The sequence below is a fragment of the Aedes aegypti genome, chromosome 3 (genome assembly GCF_002204515.2).
Source record: "Aedes aegypti strain LVP_AGWG chromosome 3, AaegL5.0 Primary Assembly, whole genome shotgun sequence".
Lineage (NCBI taxonomy): Eukaryota > Metazoa > Arthropoda > Insecta > Diptera > Culicidae > Aedes > Aedes aegypti.
In genome coordinates this window covers 24,415,034-24,434,988 of record NC_035109.1, presented here as the reverse complement: position 1 = coordinate 24,434,988, position 19,955 = coordinate 24,415,034, and the positions used below count along the sequence as shown (strand labels likewise).

At 36.6% G+C, this 19,955-nt stretch overlaps 1 protein-coding gene across 3 annotated transcripts in view; it reads right to left on the bottom strand.

The window, feature by feature from the left end:
• Positions 1-19,955, bottom strand: part of LOC5567639 (glycerol kinase) — an 80,301-nt gene that overhangs the window by 50,590 nt on the left and 9,756 nt on the right. For 2 of the 3 annotated variants that reach the window (XM_001651782.2, XM_021855585.1), the window contains exon 2: positions 3,827-4,302. In XM_001651782.2, coding sequence (XP_001651832.2) covers positions 3,827-3,919 — 93 coding nt within the window. In that variant the 5' untranslated portion in view covers positions 3,920-4,302. Of the gene's footprint in view, positions 1-3,826; positions 4,303-4,414; positions 4,716-19,955 lie in introns of those variants that run through there. The other variant, XM_021855586.1, reaches the window with a different exon arrangement.

Sequence of the window (19,955 nt, the reverse complement as noted above, 5' to 3'; positions counted from 1 at the left end):
GAAATAATTTGATAATCGCATAGTACGCCGAACAAGAGTTCATCACTCGCCCACGCAAGAACAAGCGACGCGATGAATAGATCAAACACTATTAACGAATCGCAGCACTTTTTCACTACGACGCGCGACATGTTTGATCCTGCCCTCGTCGTCCGCCTCGCAAGAGCAAGCGTCAAGGTCTAAGGATCAAACACTATTCAGAAGCCGGAAAAGTTTCATTGTTCGGAAAAAACTAATCTTGGTTTGGTCGCTTGACCTGTGCAGAATAAATGTTGCTCCAATTCTGTAGGAAGAAATTTGAAATTGATTTTGAAAGGTGCCGTATCATGGAAAGTATTGATTTGTTTCGATGTTTCAAATGTTGCGGATATGGACATAAGTCAAGCGAATGTAAGAATAACCTCCATTGTGCTAAGTGTGCTGAGAGGCATGATGTTAAGGATTGTTCATCTGAACAAGAGTTCTGTGTTAATTGTATCCATTCCAACAAAGAAAGAAAAACCCAATTTGATGTCAACCACTCATCCTGGAGTGTGGATTGTCCAATTTATTTGCAAAAAATTACAATTTCAAGGCGCTACATAAATTATGAGGCATACCTAACTAACATTCACTCATTTAACAAACACCATTATGGCAGTTTTATCCAGCATCATGTTTTAAAACATTTTAATAATTTCAATGGCCAGCCTTTGTTAAAGCATTGTTCACACAAATTTGGAGAAACTTTAAAGCATGTCGTTGAATATCAACTTTATTTTTCAGCTTCAAAAACGTTTTACAAGCATTTAGTTCAGCATTTATACGGCTGGTCTAAAAATAATTAAAGACTTATAAAACAAAAAAAAATATTTTTCTAGGCACTTTATAAATGTAGTGTGCACTATTATTATGATAGTAAATCAATCTTATTTAAAAATCGCCTGTATACTGGATTCACACTCGAGACCTTCCAATCGTCAGCGGTATGCCTTGCCATCTGCGCCATCCTAGAATTGATGATTATACCGTCCAGTGCAAAATATAAACTTCTCATAGCTGAATATTGACCATGTTCGAGCTTCTATTCGACAACTTCTTATCAACACATGGTACGCTATTCTACAACTGAACAAGCATATTATTCAGCTGCTGTTTAGTGCTGATCCAAGCTGAGTTCAGTCGGCTATTTTTAGCGCACAGTGAGAAAATTTATGTCGATGTTGGTCAAAATAATGTTTATTTACACAAAGTAAAAACAGTCTGAAATGATTAATCTAATTTCATAATAAGTTTTAGTTTTTTATAAATTATAGTTTGATTATTTTTTTATTTGTATTTTTCATAAGCCTATTACATATGCATTGAAGTAAAAGTTCTCTGTATGAATATAATTGAATCATTTGAAAGGTTAGTCCTCAGAACCCACCTGAATAGAAAAATATTCGAATATCTTGATGCGATTTTTAATTTCGGAAATGGCCAAGTAAATCATTTTTCTTAGAGCGCAGTAGTTATTCAGTTCTGAAGAAATGTCATCTCAAATGTAGCTGGCTATAGAAATTTATTTAATCAATTCTGTCAAAGAAATTTCCATTTTTCTTGTACGGAAAAACATCCCGAGCAGGCGAAAAAAGCTTAGCAATAGAAAATATAATATGAAATGCTAAAAGTGATATTAACTTGATAGATATATGATATAAAATATCATTTCCAGATATCTAAAATAAACTACTAGAACAAAATTGGCATGTTATATTTAGATTCTGCAATAGCTGCGAGCTATTCATTATCAAATTTTTCATAGGTTTAGAAGGAACAAAATTTTGATATTGTCTTCAGATATTTTATCTCTTATGTCAATCAAGTCAATATCACGCTTTGTTTGTCAGTACTTTGCTCCTACTCGGAGTACTTAGCTTAAATGTTTATTTTTGTTTTTCACAATAATTCTGCATTTCTGGAGACTGACCATGTTTATTTTCTGAACAGCTATTTCAAAAGTTTTAAGAAAGCATAATTTATGAGCTTTGAAATGCATTCGGAACTCAACACGAATTTCGGATATTTTGTCCATTTTATGAAATTTAGCTATAGTATGATCGCTTTTACAAGGCTTATTTATTGCTGAACAATGTGTTTGTTAATCGTCATTTTGGCTTCTATTGGATCAACTGTTCTTATAATATATTGAAGCTGAATTAGGATTTTATAAGATACTTATTCAGCTCTTATTCATGCTTATGTTAAACATGTGGGAATAGCTGAAGTGCAACGCAAGTAAAACGTTAATTCGTGTTCTGTATATCCTTTTATACATATACATTTGTTTAGTGGAATATTGGCTTTTTAATTAGGGGAAACATGTCTTGTTCAGCTCATTTGTAGAACAATCTTGACTAGTCGAATGAGAATCTTTGGAAACGTTTAATAAGTGGCGATTCAACTTTTGTTCATTCTAATGCATAACGTTGAACATTGATCTAAGTTTGTGTTAAAAAAGCACCTTCTCAGCTCTTTATAGAGCAATCAGCTGCCATTACCATTATTGAACAATAATTAAACATGCATGCTTGTTTGTGGCTCTGAATTGTTAGTTGGGAAGGGTTCTTTTAGGAAGAAAAGTAAAAAAAAGGAACAAGCAATCGATTTGGTCAAAAGATGTTGTCTAAAGAAGTTTAAATGCATTTCCGAAAATACTGCAAAACATATTTTGCTGAAAGAATTCCTGTACTTACAGTACAATAAAACCAGCAACATTATTTTGGTTTTCAGCGAAATAATAGTAATGTGTAAATTGATATGTGCTGCTATTATTTTGAACAATACTGTGAAAGAAGAAGAAAAGTATTGTGTACGAAAATTTGTGACATGGAAGAGTTGTTGTTTTGAATTTATCCACCCATGCAATGCGATGATCTATGTACATTAAAAAAATGATTCCAATTTTTATATGCGCTCAAACAATTATCATATAACTCATTTATTGCCTGAGATATCTTAGAACCAAGGTTGTTGTAAAATTGTTCATATAGTTTTATTCTGACGCAAATCTTATCTCTGTGTATTAATTGAAAAGTGTATTAATGAAATCTCTTTTTTTGTAATGGACTATACTGAAAAGAAATATATCTAGAATAACCAAATTTTAAATACCTTTAATTTTAATTATTCAAATCTCAAAAACGTTTTTTAATAAAATACACACAAAGCTACTAAGATTAGCCAAAATCATTCCAAGAATTTTTGTAAATGTTTGTTAATTCAAACTGCTCTTACCTATGAAACTGCTTCTATAGCATTTGCATTTTCTGCACTTATAGTAATTATCATCTATTATAGGATTTAGACTCAAAGCGACACCATGAAAACCACCAGAAAGTAGACCGTAAATAAACTTTCAAACAAATTCGAAGAAAATGAGTATAGGACAGATATAGAAGCATAGGTAGCGTTTCTCTCTTCAAGACGTAAGTAAACTCTCTGTCAAGCTCGAAACAAACCAACCAAAATGCATAAATGTGCAAAACAGAAATCAAGATCAAACAGCTTAACTGATGGAATTTCCGGTTTGTTCTAGTCATAGATTTCTAACTTTTGTCGTGCGTCTAAAAATAGCTTTAAATTCCCAGAATCGTAACACAAAAGGTCCAAAAGTCCCTTTTTGTGTGGTCTTACGATCTTCATCAAACTCTGCTGCATGCTTTCGTTTGCGCACGTGATCGGAATTTTTACCCAATTCCCTTTCATTCCAGTAAGAAATATCCCCTCTTGAGATGGTTAAAAATTCCCATTGCTTCTAAAATCATAGCCTGCTTGCCCTCTGCAGAGAAATGTTGTCACTTACCGCAAAGCGCGCGCTGTTCGTTCCTTCATCGATGACTGCAATCAGCTTGCTTCGTTGCGTCGAACCCATTTTGTAATATTTTTCTTTTGACATAAAGCACACAGCAATATCACAGCTTTCCGCAGCAAACTGGATCAAAGACTGCGGGCGCTTCCTTCTCTTGTTTGCTCACAAAATGCGCGCCAAGATGATGATATCTCGCGATGCGTGATACCACTTCAGTTGCTGGAATTCCACCCTGATAAACGCTTTTTGAGCCGACGGCGAGGAGATCAGTGAACCAGTCACCGGTGACGTTTTCGGAGTCGTCGTCGACAGACAAACAAACGATGACGAAGAAAGCGTGCTATTTTTATTGCCTCAAGCGCCGCCACGTTCTTCACCCGCAACCAGTCAGTCAGTCTCAGTCGTCCTTCATTCGAGTCGCGCAGGTTGCATAATGTCGCACTGAACAGAAGCTGCGAGGTATCCTATATCTGTGAATGAAACATAGAGAGGGGGGAAGAAACGAGTCCCATTAGTTTCCACCGAGATCTTGAAAGTAAAAACCATGAGGGGAATGGATTCCAACCGGAGAAACACACTCACTGATTCAGCCCTTTTAAATGTTTACTACGGCGCGAAAGTCATGATCCGAATCGATCGCGTACACTTTTGATACTAAGTGGGCACTGGCAAGCGAGAAGACGGCCAAGCCCCGCGGGGACCGGTTGTTTATACGTGCGTGATTAATTGACTGGCGATAACGGGATTATCGATAAGAGTAGCGACTCACTCACTCACAAAAACACCGCCACCATCGCGAATTGGATTATTGATTCCCAAAATGAAGTCCAAGCCCCAACGATGATGGGGGCACGCTATACTCAGAGCTAATTGTTGCACACCTATCCTCCTCACTCGTGGCGGTGTGACGTGCTTTTCGGCAGTGCATTGAAAAGAATGTTATCGGGTTTTAGAGGTTAGGGAAAACCCGCGGTAGATGTGGAATGGATGCATAAAATTAATGTGTGCTGGCGCGATAGAACAACTGAAACGGAATTTTTTAATTCAGTAGCATTTCAAAAAGTAAAATAATATGTCAGATGTTGGAAAATTCACGTATTCTATTTTGATATAATGTTTAATTTTATTTTGTCTTTTGAACGCCGTCAAAAGATATTTTTAATGTTTGCCCCAATCAGAGATATTCACAATCAAAGTAGGCATGTTTTTGAGAGAAAAACAACAATAACTCCTAAACGGAAGGAGATAGCGAGTTTCTTCACTCACCAAATTACGCATTTTTCAAAGTTCTAAAAGTGTTTCATAGACTACTTCGATGAGAAATTTTAATTGAAAACTCTAGAGCCAGAAAACCAGTTTTGTTCGGACCACCCTATGTCACCGTAGGAAAAAAGCTCTAAATCGGTCAATTAAGAGATACAAAAAATTTTTTTTTGGCAAAGTTGCTTGAAATTGAATGGTCTACAACTTTGCTGAAGCATGTATAATAAAATTTCTACAAATAAAAAACTTAGTTACACAATTCCTATGAAAATGTGGTCCACCCTAAATTTCAATAAAACCAAACAAAGGGCTTAACTAATACAAACAACTTTGTAGAAGACCGTTTTTGTCTAATGTTCATTCTAAAGCTCAAAATGCATCTTTCCGCGTAACACTTTTTCCTGGACCATAGTGCATTGGTTGCTTGGGAATTCTCTATCTCAGCGGTTTTCATGTCGTGCTCCACGGAGCACTTGATGCTTCGCGAAACCTTGGCTGGTGCTCTGCGGTTCCAATACCTAGAAATATCTCAACTTTTTTGTTTCAAAATACTATTTCAATTATATCAAACCAAGCCACATTTAGAATTTTGAGGAGTTTAGGGGCCCAAACGCAAATTGGTGCAAGTGACATTTTGGTCAATTTTAAGTGAAGTATGCCGAAATATTTTACTGCTTTCAAGCTTTCCAATGGTATTTTTTAGGCAATTTTTGTCCAACAGAAAAAAAAAACGTAATTTTTTGGAAGATTGAATTTTGACGGCCAAACAATTTGAATGAAATGGAAATTTCAACTTAAAAGTCGATTTTCTCAAAACTAGGTTTATGTCACTTACACCACTTTGCTTCTTACCCCCTCAATTTAAAGAACAAAACAAACGATCGAGCTGAAACTTTGATCAAAACACTCATTGATTGCGACCAATCGATTTCATTTTTAGTTAAGACCACTGCCCTCTTGCTTTGTGCTCTTGAAAATTGGTGGATAACGAAACACATTTTTTACGAGTCTTATATATACGGTGTCAAAATCCTTATTGAACTGTTGTGTACCTCGGATATTTTTACTATGTATAACGATCACAGGGCTGGTAGCAGTCAGACAACAAAATAATAGTGACTTTAGTGACCAAAATGATCAAAATAGTGACCAAAAAGTGACCTAGAAGTGACTTCAAAATTACAAGTATTAGTCATTAAAATGACTAGAAATGAAAATACGTTATATGTGTAGCCAATCTACATATTGGGTGAATTTAGAATGTAAAGAACTGCAGTAATTTCAAATCTTAAGCAATAAGCTATCCGGAATGAGACAAAATGATGGCACATTGAAGATTTTACATATCATTTTTTTACGAGACGATCATTAACTTGATATAGGTTACTATTTTATATTTCTGATTTCAGTCGAAAAAAAAATTAAATACATGAACTACGGTACTCGTGATAGAATGTTTAGAATAATTCCTGTTCATGATGAACTTACAGGCAAAATTTCATTGAAGATTTTGAAGTAGAGATGCAAAAACGAATCACTAAAGGCATTTCTCAACAAATCTGTGGAATAAATCGGTGGAAAAATTTTGGTTGAAGATCGTGAAAATCGTGAATTTATTTCTAAGTATTCTGAAAAAAAAATCCTTACAGAATTACAAGTTCAAAAACGAACGAAAAATTAAAACTCAAGCTAAATTTTCGACAGAATTTCTGTAAAATTAAACCATTTCTTCCAAATAAACAACGGTAACTTTAGAACACAACTGATTAATGTTCAAGCATTCACTATAGTAACGTGTTGTTTGTATAGAAAGAGTTGACCATAGTCGTGTATAAAACTGCCAGTTGGTAATCAAAGAAAACATGTATGGTTTATATGTTGGAATATCTAATTAATATCTGCAATGGTTCCTAGCAAAACTAGTACTCGCTATTAAAATCATGGACGAGTTTATGACAAACTTTTTGAACTTTTGCTGTTATTTCTAATCGTCTTTGGCTTATTCGCCAGTGGAGTTTAGATGATATTCTTTCAGGAGGCAGGTTTAGGATTCCTTCTATAGCCGTAGATTACTGCAGAAAGTTCACTGGTAATTTATACAGCACGTCTGTTAGATATTAGTCCTGCTTTGTGTCAAAATTTATCAAAATATTTCGGACAAAAATTTCTTCTTCGCTTCCTAAGTTTTGCCAGAATTTTCTCCAAAATTTTTCCCAGGAAATTTTTACATCACTAAATGTCACTATTTTAGTGACTTTAGTGACATTTTAGTGACCAGGTCGAAAAAAGTGACCAAGTCACTAAAAAGTGACTTACTACCAGCCCTGCGATCAGCATTTGAGCTAAGATTTTGTAATTGGAAGGTTAAAAATATTCTGTCGTTGAAAATTTTTCCGTTATTTTTAATGGGGCAGTTTTAGCTGCAAAATTTGGGTTTCCTCAATTTAATATGGAGAACAGCTGTAAAAGTTAAAAAAATCCAATTTCCCCAGACAGAATATTTTGAAAGTTTCCTTGAAATACTTATCTTCATAGGAAAAAATCTAAGTGCATGAAAATTCGAAAATAATCGAAATTTTGACATCGTTTATTTAGGAATACTTCACGAGTTTCATCAATATCATGAATATTTCCGATTCAGATACAACGAAGAAGAAGGAATATTTTGACACAGAAACTCGCTCAGTTGTTCGAACTAACAACAGTCAAGAATTTTTATTTATTTGTCGTAAAACCAAATACCGTGTTTATTTGATTTGCGCTTCGAATCACCAGTCTTAATTCAACAAAAAAATATTATTTTGTCAACTTTTATAGATGAAGGAAACATCAGACGTCATAATTACAAATCAAAACACGGAATTTGGCCCAAAAATACCCATAAAAAGGCGAGTGTCCGGCTTTCGAAGCAGCATAGTTTCATATAAATGCATATGCATATATTACTTAACGATTTTCGTAGAAATTATAATGTTCATTTAGGCGTGTAACACAATCCGGATTTCAAACGGAGTGCTCCGCGCAACAATTTTATTTCAACAAGTGCTTCGCAAGCCAAAAAGGCTGAAAACCCTCGCTCTATCTAAGGAGTGTATCGAAAAGTAGTCGCAAACATTTAAAACGGTATATCTCAGAGCCTAGTTCATCTTTTTGAAAGCTTTTTTCATGCAAATCTTCATCATGTCATCAAAAATTAAAGCAACTAAAAAATATTGAATAATATGCAGTCTTTATATAAATACAACAAGGTTTATAAAGCATGGAAAATAAAATCTTGCACAAAATTACATTTTTGAAGTGTCTTCTGAAGATTCGATGATTTGTATTGAACAAAATGTATATCAAATAAAATAGGATGAAAAGCTTATTCTATAGGAAAATATGTTTGCTTCACACAGCACGTAAAAAAAATCAAAAAAATAAATTATCGCTCTAAAAAAGCTCATAATTGGAACAAGGTCGGTTTTAGAAAGTCATTTTTATTCAATCAACTTTTGAAGCTCTGTCAAATGCAGCGGTAATTATATAGAGTAACATTTTTTGCTTACGTTACTTCATATATATGCAAAGAAACTTTTCCAATCAAAAAAACCATTTTTTGTTCATTACAATCGTTCGATATTAGCATTAACGTGTAGGAAGAAAAAATCGAAAAACGAGGTCCTTAAAAATCGACTTTTTTCGATTTTTGTATTTGCTCTTAAATGCTAGTTAATGAATTTTTCAAAATATTGTTTACACTATGTCATAAGAGTTGTGGCACAGAATATATTGGCATAAACAAACATCATTTTTTCTTAAAATTTAACACATTTATTAACAAATCAATTTTTTCAGAGGTGTGCAAGTTTTTCATCGACATCTGTTAGTAATTTGCAAAATTATCATGCAAAATGCCACTTTCTTGAAATAATATCACCGCATCATCGTTTTTAAATACATTGTAAAGCATTTCTGATCAAAACATTGTTTGTAGAGTTAACCCATTATTTTTAAGACTGTTTTGAAAGTTTGCGACTACTTTTCGATACACTCCTTATTCACACTGACAGAGTTGTCAAACACTTTTTTGAAACGCTTTGAATTTGTCATGTTTGTGCGACTATTTTCGACAGCCTTTTTTTTCGGCAGCTTTTCCCATATGAACTGCGGGTTAATCTGTTGTTGTATTAACGGCAACTCGAAATTAGCCGCATTTTGGTCGTATTTATTTAAATTAATGACAACTCTGGCTAAATGTATCCCAGGAAAACTAATCCAGGAGTGACCACTAAATTTACCATTTCCAGGATCCTTTCATGAACTGACCGTGTATGAGAAAACTAGACTCTGGCTAAATGTACCTATTGCACTGTTTTCATAGAATTCTGTGAATTTGTTGTTTTAATTCCTGTCGTTTATCCCTCTGCAGAACAACGAATGCCATGCGTCTCCATCATTTTTGTTCTGTAGTGATGTAGAAGCATTGTTGCTTAACATTCAGTGTGGTTTGAAAATTATTTCTTCTTGGCAAATTCAGCGTCAAATTAATTTATGTTGGATTATGAGATTTTTGTAATAATTATCTCATTGACCCATAGGATTAACATTTGTCCATAGTCATCTACCTTTTGAAAGACACCGACACGTTGATGCTTCCAGTGGGCTCAGTTTGCCCTTTGAAGGAAGCACCACACTAAACAAAGGATGAGCATGCAACGCCCAGCGGCACACTCGCAGAACATTCCTCTCGAAAAGTTTTCCGGTCTGAGGCAGGAATCGAACCCGCACTCTGAATGCCTTGGGCCCTGCGGCTAAATGCCTTGGTAAAACTAACCGCACGGCCACGAAACCCGATCTGTCTATCCGTCTATTTTATACCTATCGAGCAGGCCAGCAAAACAAAACAATCATTCAAAGGAGTCTCTTTTGTGCAACTCTGTTTTTATAGACTCGGCAGTTCTACCCATAAAAGCATAACTGCCCCGTTTGGAAAAATAGGCATTGAGAAAGAACGCCTACAGTTTAAATTTTCTAGTACATTTCTATTGATCAGCAAGAAGAATTGTTTAACACTTGTCCGCCTAAGATATTCGTCACTTACACGGACGACGAAGCCTCAAAATCAGTTGGAACGCTAAATTCAACCCACTATATCTCGGCTGTCCTAAGTCCGATTTTCAAAATTTTGGCACCTACAGAAATGTATGGGCTTCTAGATTCATGTCAGATTTTTGAAATATTTTTGGAAACTACTGTTTGATTTGTAGTACTTAAAACACCGGAGCAAGTCCCTAAAAAAACGAAATTTTGCCAATGCCTGTACACAACTTGAAATTTATCGCGATTACCTCCAGATTTTTTTATTGTATGATGATTGTATTAGCGTAACCAAACAATTGGCATTGAATTTTTGATTGTTAGCCATTCAAATAACTGCAATATATTCACAAAACTGCGTAGAATACAGAAAAAATACATTTTCAACTATAACTTGAAATTTATTGCGATGACCCAAACATTTTATGATCTTAAAATAGACTCATATTTAAGGTCATCAAATATGCAGAACACTGAAAATAAATTTCTGTACGGAAAACTTCAATATTTTCACAAAATACTGAAAAATACAGAAAAATATAGGTTTTCTACAGTAATTTCTTATTTATCGCAATGACTCATCAGTTTTATAATTTTAAACTCTTCGTATGTTCATGAGAAACAAATTTGCTAAACATCGTTGATAGCTGCTTGTTCAATGAACTACAATATATTCACAAAGTCTTGTATAATACAGAAAATTCTTGAAATTCTTCTGCAATTTATTGATTGCCTCTAGATCAATTAAAAGATTTGAAGTATTTTAAGTTATAAAAATAAATATATTTACAGAACATTTTTGATGTTTTTTAAAGAACTACAACAGTTTCACAAAACTATGAATAATTCAGGGAAATTACGATCCTAACAACAGTTTGAAATTTATTGCAATGATACATGGATTTTGTGATTTTAAATATTGTCATATTTAGGGTTATCAAGTTTTCACAATATAATCGATGAAATTTTATTGAAAGAACTACAATATTTTCACAAATTACCATATAATACGAAAATATTCTGTTGCTACTGAAGTTTGAAAATTTTATCATCTATAAAATTTTCTAAATCGTTGTGTATTTTCAATAAAAATAAGTGTGCTCAAAACTACATTATTTCCACAATATCATGTATATTTTTTATGAAAGTTTTTCAAATAATTTCTATATTAACGCTGATCATCTATACTTGGAGCTACAGTGTGACATAAAAAAAGTATTGATCGACTCAATAGTTATTTTAAAATGAACCTTCGAACACCTTACTTCCCTTAAATGAGGGGAATATGGTGCACAGATGGTACTCTATTTCTTTTCTCTGCGAAATAGGAAAACTACGGTGATAGAAAACAGTACGATGTGGTTAAACATTAAAATATCTGTAAGTTTTCCATAGCAATAGGAAAAGAAAGTTTTTTACTGCATTCAACATTCTATTGTGATTGTAGTTCTTTTAAGAATAAAATGATAGTATTTTGAAGCAGATTTTTGAAGATGTGTCATATTCAAATATTATTAAAGTAAAGCTGGTTGAATCGATTCTTTCTGTTTAACTTACTACATGGTAGTTAAAAGTATGTGCTATTAGTACAAAATAAAAATGGATTTGAAAAAGTGGCATGAAAACGGTTTTTCAATCAAGCTCTAGAAGAGACAGTGATTAGGGAAACTGCATATTTGAAATATTTACCTTTATATTTTTATTCATAATTCTTATTATAGGTTATTAGATGGATGGCATCAAAAATGTTTCTTATTTTTTTTTTATGAAAAATTTTTGAACCATAAAATATAAGTCATTGCAAAAATTGTTAAATTACAAAAGAGTTCTTAGTTTTGAATAAATTATTTAACGAAAGTATTTTAGCTCTTTGAGCTAACACGTATCAATTTTCATTTATATTATTTTCTCGTGAACATGAAAATGGTTTGAATGAATAAAATCAATGCGTCATCGCAATGAATATCAAACTACACTAGATATGAGAAAATTTATAAATTGTAAAATTCATGGGTAATAGCGATTATTTTAAACTATAGCTCAAACTATTTTTTTTCTGACATATGCTACGCAGTTTAATATATATGTTGTGATTCGTTAAATGTACAAATTACAATGAAAAATGTTTGGTAATATAAATTCGAACTTCATTGTTAGATAAGTTTCAAGTTATGTACTTATGAGTGTTTGTAGTACTACAAATCAAACCATAGATTCCAAGCACATTTCTATAACCGCACATGAATCTACAAATAAGGACAAACTAGGGTTGAAGCGATCCACTTTTTTTAACACCGTCATCCATGTAAGTAAAATATCATTAATTGCGTTATTATTAGTAGATTAAAAAATGATATCTGTTGTGACCTTACCGTATGCGTTGCTCCTCTACAACTGTCAACAATATCATTGCGACAATAATGGATTAGCTACAACTTGAGTTGTAATTCTCAAATATGAGAATAGTTTAAAACCACAAAATCTATGGGTCATTGCGGTAAATATGAAGTAAGATTGTTGAAGGTATTTTTTCTGTATTATTTACAATTTTTTGAGAATGGTTTAATGCTTTGGAGAAACTATAAAATTTGCTCAGTTAATTTATGGTTTATTATATGAAAAAATATAATAAAATCGTGAAAATGATAACTCCTTGTCACAATTATTATACTGCAACGGAAATCTGATATATTTCTATTATAATAAATAATAATAATTTGATATGATTTGTACAAATATTATCAATAAATAGAAATTGTTATATTACCAATTTTGTAAACTGCTTGTCGTGCTTTGAAACAGAATAATAACTGCTCTATTTTTTATATATATTACGTTGAGAAAATTTCAAATCGTAAACACAACTACTATGAAAACGCAACCATAGTCAGAGACTGTTCTGTATTATTCGTGATTTTGTGAAAATATTGTAGTTTTTAGAGCGAATAGCCATTATAATTGTAGAGAAATTTTTTTTTTTCAAAACTTTTAACGGTTTTGAAAAATAAAATCAATTAGCCATCTTGATAAATATAAAACAAGGGCAGAAATAGTATATTTTTGCATTACATGGTATTTTGTGAAAATATTGAAGTTTTCTCACGAAACTTCATCGGTTAATTTACACAAGCTTGCCAACTCTAAATGATAACATTTTATTTAACATTTTCAAATAATAAAATCCATGGAACATTGTGGTCAATTTCAGGCTGTTATTACGATCTAACTTTTCTGGTATTTTCAACAGTTTTGTGTAGATGTTTTAGTTCTTTAGAAATCTCCAAAAATGTTTTGTAGATATATTTACTTTTATATATGAGTATGCTCCAAACCCTTAAAATGATATGGTCTGGAGGCAATCAGTGATTTGCAGTTGGCTGACAAAACGTCGAAGGGACAAAACGTCGAAAGGTGGGAATTGGAAAAGAACGAAATGATCTTGGAAGAATTATTCTCTTCCGAAAGAATAAAAAAATCGATATTGTTTTCTTTTCGATGTGTTATTCCTTTCGACATTTTGTCATTCAAAGTTTGTTGTGTATTGATACGTTCTGTCAATTTATATGAGAATCTGAAAAATTTTAAACCGCGGAGAATATAAGCCAATGCGGCAATTTCAAAATTACAGGAGAAATTTTAAATGTTTCTGTATTATACACGATTTTTGAGCAAACTTATTTTTCTTGAAAATTTACAACAATTTAGAAAATTATACAGATGATAAAATGTTCAAACTTCTGTAGCAACAGAATATTTTTGTATTTACAGTAATTTGTGAAAATATTGTAGTTCTTTCAATAAAATTTCATCGATCATGTTGTGTAAACTTGACAACCCTAAATATGAGAATATTTTAAAATCACAAAACCCATGGATCATTGCAAAAAAAAATCAAACTGTTTTAGGATCGTATTTTTCCTGTATTATTCACAGTTTTGTGAAAATGTTGTAGTTCTTTGAAAAATATAAAACAATGTTTTAAAATATGTTTATTTTTATATCTAACAATTGAAGCATTGTCTTTAAATTGATAAGGTCTAGAGACAATCAATAACTTGCAGAAGAAATTTCAGAATTTTCTGTATTATACAAGATTTTGTGAAAGTATTGTAGTTCTTTGAACAAACAGCGATCAACGATGTTCAGGAAATTTGTTTCTCATGAACATACGAAGAGTTTAAAATTATAAAACTGATGAGTCATTGCGATAAATATGAAATTACCGTAGAAAATCTGTATTTTCCTGAATTTTTCACTATTTTGTGAAAATATTGTAGTTTTTCCGTACAGAAATTCATTATCAGTGTTCTGCAAATTTGATGGCCTTAAATATGAGTCTATTTTAAGATCATAAAATGTTTAGATCATCGCGAAAAATTTCAAGTTATAGTTGAAAATGTATTTTTTTTTTTCTGTATTCTACGCAGTTTTATGAATATATTGTAGTTCTTTGAACAAACAGCGATCAACAATGTTCAGAAAATTTATTTCTTATGAACATACAAAGAATTTAAAATTATAAAACTGATGAGTCATTGCGATAAATATGAATTTACTGTAGAAAACCTGTATTTTCCTGATTTTTTTCACTATTTTGTGAAAATATTGTAGTTTTTCCAACAGAAATTCATTATCAGTGTTCTGCAAATTTGATGGCTTTGAATATGAGTCTATTTTAAGATCATAAAGTGTTTGGGTCATCGCGATAAATTTCAAGTTATAATTGAAAATGTATTTTTTTCTGTATTCTACGCAGTTTTGTGAATATATTGTAGTTCTTCAAACAAACAGCGATCAACGATGTTCCGGAAATTTGTTTCTCATGAACATACAAAGAGTTTTAAATAATAAGAAATAAGAAATTACTGTAGAAAACCTGTGTTTTCCTATATTTTTCAATATTTTATGAAAATATTGTAGTTTTTTCAACAGAAATTTATTATCAGTGTTCTGCAAATTTGATGGCCTTAAATATGAGAATATTTTAAGATCATAAAATATTGGGTCATCGCGATAAATTTCAAGTTATAGTTGAAAATGCATTTTTTCTGTATTCTACGTAGTTTTTTGAATATATTGTAGTTCTTTGAACGGCTAACAATCAACAATTCAATGCCAATTGTTTGGTTACACTAATACGATCATCATACATTAAAATAATCTATAGGTTATCGCGTCGGCTGTTTGGGCACGTCAGGAGTTAATCATCAATGTTAACTTCCTTTTCCCGAACAGCCTAGATAGCCGTGTAGTGTCGGTAGCGGTTGTTTCAATTGGCTAAGAATTAACACTACGGACTGCCTGTTCCGGTGGTAAAAGTCCATCTCACAGGTGACCCCTAATTCATGTCGCTTTAAGCTTACCGTGCCTAAGAATGAATGGTTAGGGGGGTCTAAAAAAACCTAACCGCAAACGGAGCCTGTGGAGTACCAGGGCGCCCTATACAGTATTGTGCCCTTCCTGTGCTACCCGGAGCAATGGTGCAGGTGACCTTGTGCTTCTCCGAGACAATCGGCTTCTCTTCTTCAGTCTCAAACCTGAGGCTAAATAAGGGTGGGATTATAAGGATGTTGTAAATTAGTTTAAATTTTTCACCCTTATGGCTTCGCATTATGCGTTTTTTTTTTTTGTTGGGGCAGCAGGGACGAAAGTCCAGGGGCTTAACGGACCCCCCCCAGGACCTCTGCGAGTTGGGGAGTTGCCCAGGATGTGGTGAAGTTCGCAGTGGGCTCTGATGAACCTTCATAAAAACCACAAAAATCCGAATGCAACTCTGTCACAGCGACCGGTGCCGCTTAAAGTACCCTAGCCCAAACTAACAGGAGTGCCAACCGGCACATCAGGATTGATGCCAGTGAGATCCTGATTATGGCATACTGGTCGCGATACAAACGGACAAGGCATGGAATTACGAGTAGGAGTGCTTCGAGCACATTGGGACCAACGCCAGTACGGCCCCAATTATGTATACTGGCAGCGCACGATAAAGGACAAGTAACGGTATATGTACTGGATAATATGCTTTGAGGCTGACAGCGGCGACATTCTACTCCCTTAGTAGGGTCGGGTGACACTGGCCCGAAACGGCGAGTGGGTTAATGGCGCAGGCTGCCCCCGTCCCGTAAAACCGTGGCAGGCCTTAGAGTACGTTCCAAATCCGTCGCCTGGTTGTTCCAACTGGGCGGGAGTAGGCTCAGATGCCATTACCTGACCTGCGCCGATCTGGCTCTGAACATAGTACCTCATAAAGGACTATGTCAACCCTAGCATGGCCTCCCTGCTTGCATAGATAACCATGGGATCATAAAGGCGACTATTCCAGCGGAGATGGATAGCGGCTCTTAGGGGGACCCATAAGAGATGATCAACCAAAACAAACAACCAGCGGAATGTGAAGGAGAGGCTTCTGGACCTATCAGTAACCGGCTAAGGTTCCCGCCAAGGAAGGAGGCGACCAACTTTATTGAAAACAGTGTGGGCAAAAGCCTAGATACTGTGACGACGGCAGGCACTGGCCGCTCCAGTGCAACATGTGTGGTGACCGATGGCCCGGGACTAATCGAGGCCATGGATCGCAATAGGGAGTACCTCCCTAAAATGCAGGTAGCTGCTGAGCAACTTGATGTCATCATCGAGTATGTTAAGAGCAAAACAAATATCAGCAAAGACTTGAAAACAAGTCTACTGAAATTGCGACAATCAGTCCTAGCTGCAAAGCAGGACTACGAGAAAGCCAAGGAACAACTTGGCAAGGTAGAAGGCCAAAAAGACACTAGGTCGTGTCAGACCGAAGTGTTTTCCTTCACAGGCAACGCGAATATATCTGATGATATTATTCGATATGCGATGCGGAAGAGGGAAGCTTCCGGGGATGAATACGTGGCGAAAAGACGTATGGTTGCTAAGGGAAAAGTGACCTACGCGGCCGTCCTCCAGAGCGGAAAAGCTGGCACGAGCCAAGCACCGCGATCAAGAGGACATGGCAACAAAGGAGAGGCCAACACCAAGCCTAAGGCCAAGAAAGCCAAGAAAAAGGAGCCACGGGTTAACCGGAACCAGGCAGTGCATCCACAGGAACCACGGGCGCAAGGCAACAGCAACCCGTGGATACGAGTTGGAAATAAGAAAAAACAGAGGAAACCGAAAACGGAGCCCAAGGAGAGCGCTAAACCGAAAACAGCGAAACGTAGGAATTTAGGCGAAGCCCTCGTTATCAAAACGGAGGAAGCAAAATACGCCGAGGTTCTGAAGGCGATGCGAAGCACAGAGAAGCTATCGCCATTGGGCGCAGACGTGCGAAGCATAAGGCGAACTAGGATTGGTGAAATGATCCTAGTCTTAAAGAAGGACGCCAAGGAAAAGGGTGCAGTCTATAAGCAACTGGCACAAGAAGTACTTGGTGACGAGGTTGATGTAAGATCCCTTACTGCTGAAGCGACTCTCCAGTGTAAAAATCTGGATGAGGTCACCGATGCAGCGGAGGTCTCGGCTGCCCTCAAAGAGCAGTGTGACATCGACATAGCCAGTAAGGCCATCCACCTTAGAAAGGGCCCGCAGGGCACCCAGGTGGCGGCGATCAGGCTGCCGGTCGCAGAGGCCAACAAAGCGAAGAACTTGGGCATACTCAAGGTAGGCTGGTCGGTTTGCCGGCTGAGCATACAACAGCCTCCTGAAGTTTGCTTCAAGTGTTTCGGGAAGGGCCATAAGTCGTGGAATTGCAATGGTCCCGACAGAAGTAAGATGTGCAGAAAATGCGGCGCTGAAGGCCATAGGGCAAGCGATTGTAAGCAAATCGCTAAGTGCCTAATATGTGTCGACAGAGCAGACAACGGACACTTAACGGGCGGACCCAAATGTCCGGGCACAAGCGGAGTATCAAAGCAGCCAAAACGGAAGTAACACAGTTAAATTTAAACCACTGTGATGCAGCCCAGCAGCTGCTTTGGCAGTCAGTCTCGGAAACCAAGACTGACGTGGTGTTACTATCGGACCCATACCGCATACCAGCCAACAACGGGAACTGGGTGGCGGATAGGTCTCAACAGCTAGCAGCTATAGGGACGACAGGACGATACCCAATCCAAGAAGTAGTCTCTAGCTCAAATGACGGTTTTGCGATAGCAAAAATCAACGGCGTGTTCTATTGCAGTTGTTACGCGCCCCCAAGGTGGTCGATTGAGGAATTTTCCCACATGGTTGACAGGATGATGGCCGAACTAGCTAATCGGCAGCCAGTAGTGATAGCTGGCGACTTTAATGCATGGGCAGTGGAGTGGGGTAGCCGCTGCACCAATCAAAGAGGCCAACTATTGCTGGAATCCCTGGCCGCTTTAAATGTAGAGCTGGCAAATGTGGGTACAGTGAGTACCTTCCGCAGAAATGGTGCAGAATCGATTATCGACGTGACGTTTTGTAGTCCTAACCTTTTAGGTACCATGAACTGGCGCGTTGATGACGGTTATACTCATAGCGATCATCAATCGATTCGCTATAGTATAATACCAGGCGGGCGGAAGGCAGCGCGATGTAACTCGACCCAAGCCCGAGGATGGAAAACAGCGCGCTTCGACGGCGAAGTATTCACTGAAGCCCTGAGGCGCGAACGAAACACTCTGGACCTAAACGGTGAAGAGCTAGTTGCTATGATATCACGAGCGTGTGATGCTTCCATGCCGAGAAAAGCCCCTCCTAGAGAGAACAGGCCGCCGGTGTATTGGTGGTGCGAATCAATTGCAAATCTTCGAGCAATCTGCCTTCGGGCTAGACGAAGAATGCAACGCGCACGCACAGAAGCACAAAGAGAGGAACGCGGTGCAGCATTCAGAGAGGCAAAGTTGGCTCTCAAAAAGGAAATCAAGAGTCGGAAACGGGCATGCTTTGAAAGCCTATGCGAGAGTGCCAATTCTAGTCCATGGGGTGACGCCTACAGAGTGGTAATGGCTAAGACCAAAGGAGCCATAGCGCCCCAAGAGAAATCGCCCGAGTTGCTGCGATCGATAATCGATGTACTTTTCCCGCACCATCCCATAAGCCCATGGCCCCCAGCGCCGTATGCGGCAGATGAAGAAGAAGAAGAAGTGGCGAGAGTGACGAACGAAGAGCTGGCAGAAGTCGTGAAATCATTCGCGTCAAACAAGGCACCGGGACCCGATGGTATCCCGAATGTTGCCTTAAAAGCGGCAGTGAACACGGATCCGGACATGTTCAGAACCACGATGCAACGCTGCATTGATCAAGGAATCTTCCCGGATGTATGGAAGCGACAGAAATTGGTGCTACTACCAAAGGCGGGGAAACCACCAGGTGACCCGTCGGCGTATAGACCTATCTGTCTACTAGATACGACGGGCAAGTTATTGGAGAGGTTGATTCTCAACAGACTAGTACCGTATACGGAGAGTGCGGACGGCCTGTCCAACAACCAGTTTGGATTCAGAAAAGGTAAATCTACTCTGGACGCCATCCAGTCGGTCGTTCAAACAGCTGAGGTGGCAATCGAGCATAAAAGGAGCGGCATCCGTTACTGCGCGGTTGTCACTCTGGATGTGAAGAATGCGTTCAACAGCGCAAGCTGGGAAGCAATAGCACACGCGCTTCACCGCCTCAAGGTACCGGTGCAGTTGTGTAAGCTTCTAGAAAGCTATTTTGATGGTAGGATTCTACTGTATGACACAGAGGAGGGGCAGAAAAGCGTTCGAATTACCGCGGGAGTACCTCAAGGTTCAATCCTGGGCCCGCTGTTATGGAATGCGATGTACGATGACGTACTGAGGCTGCCCCT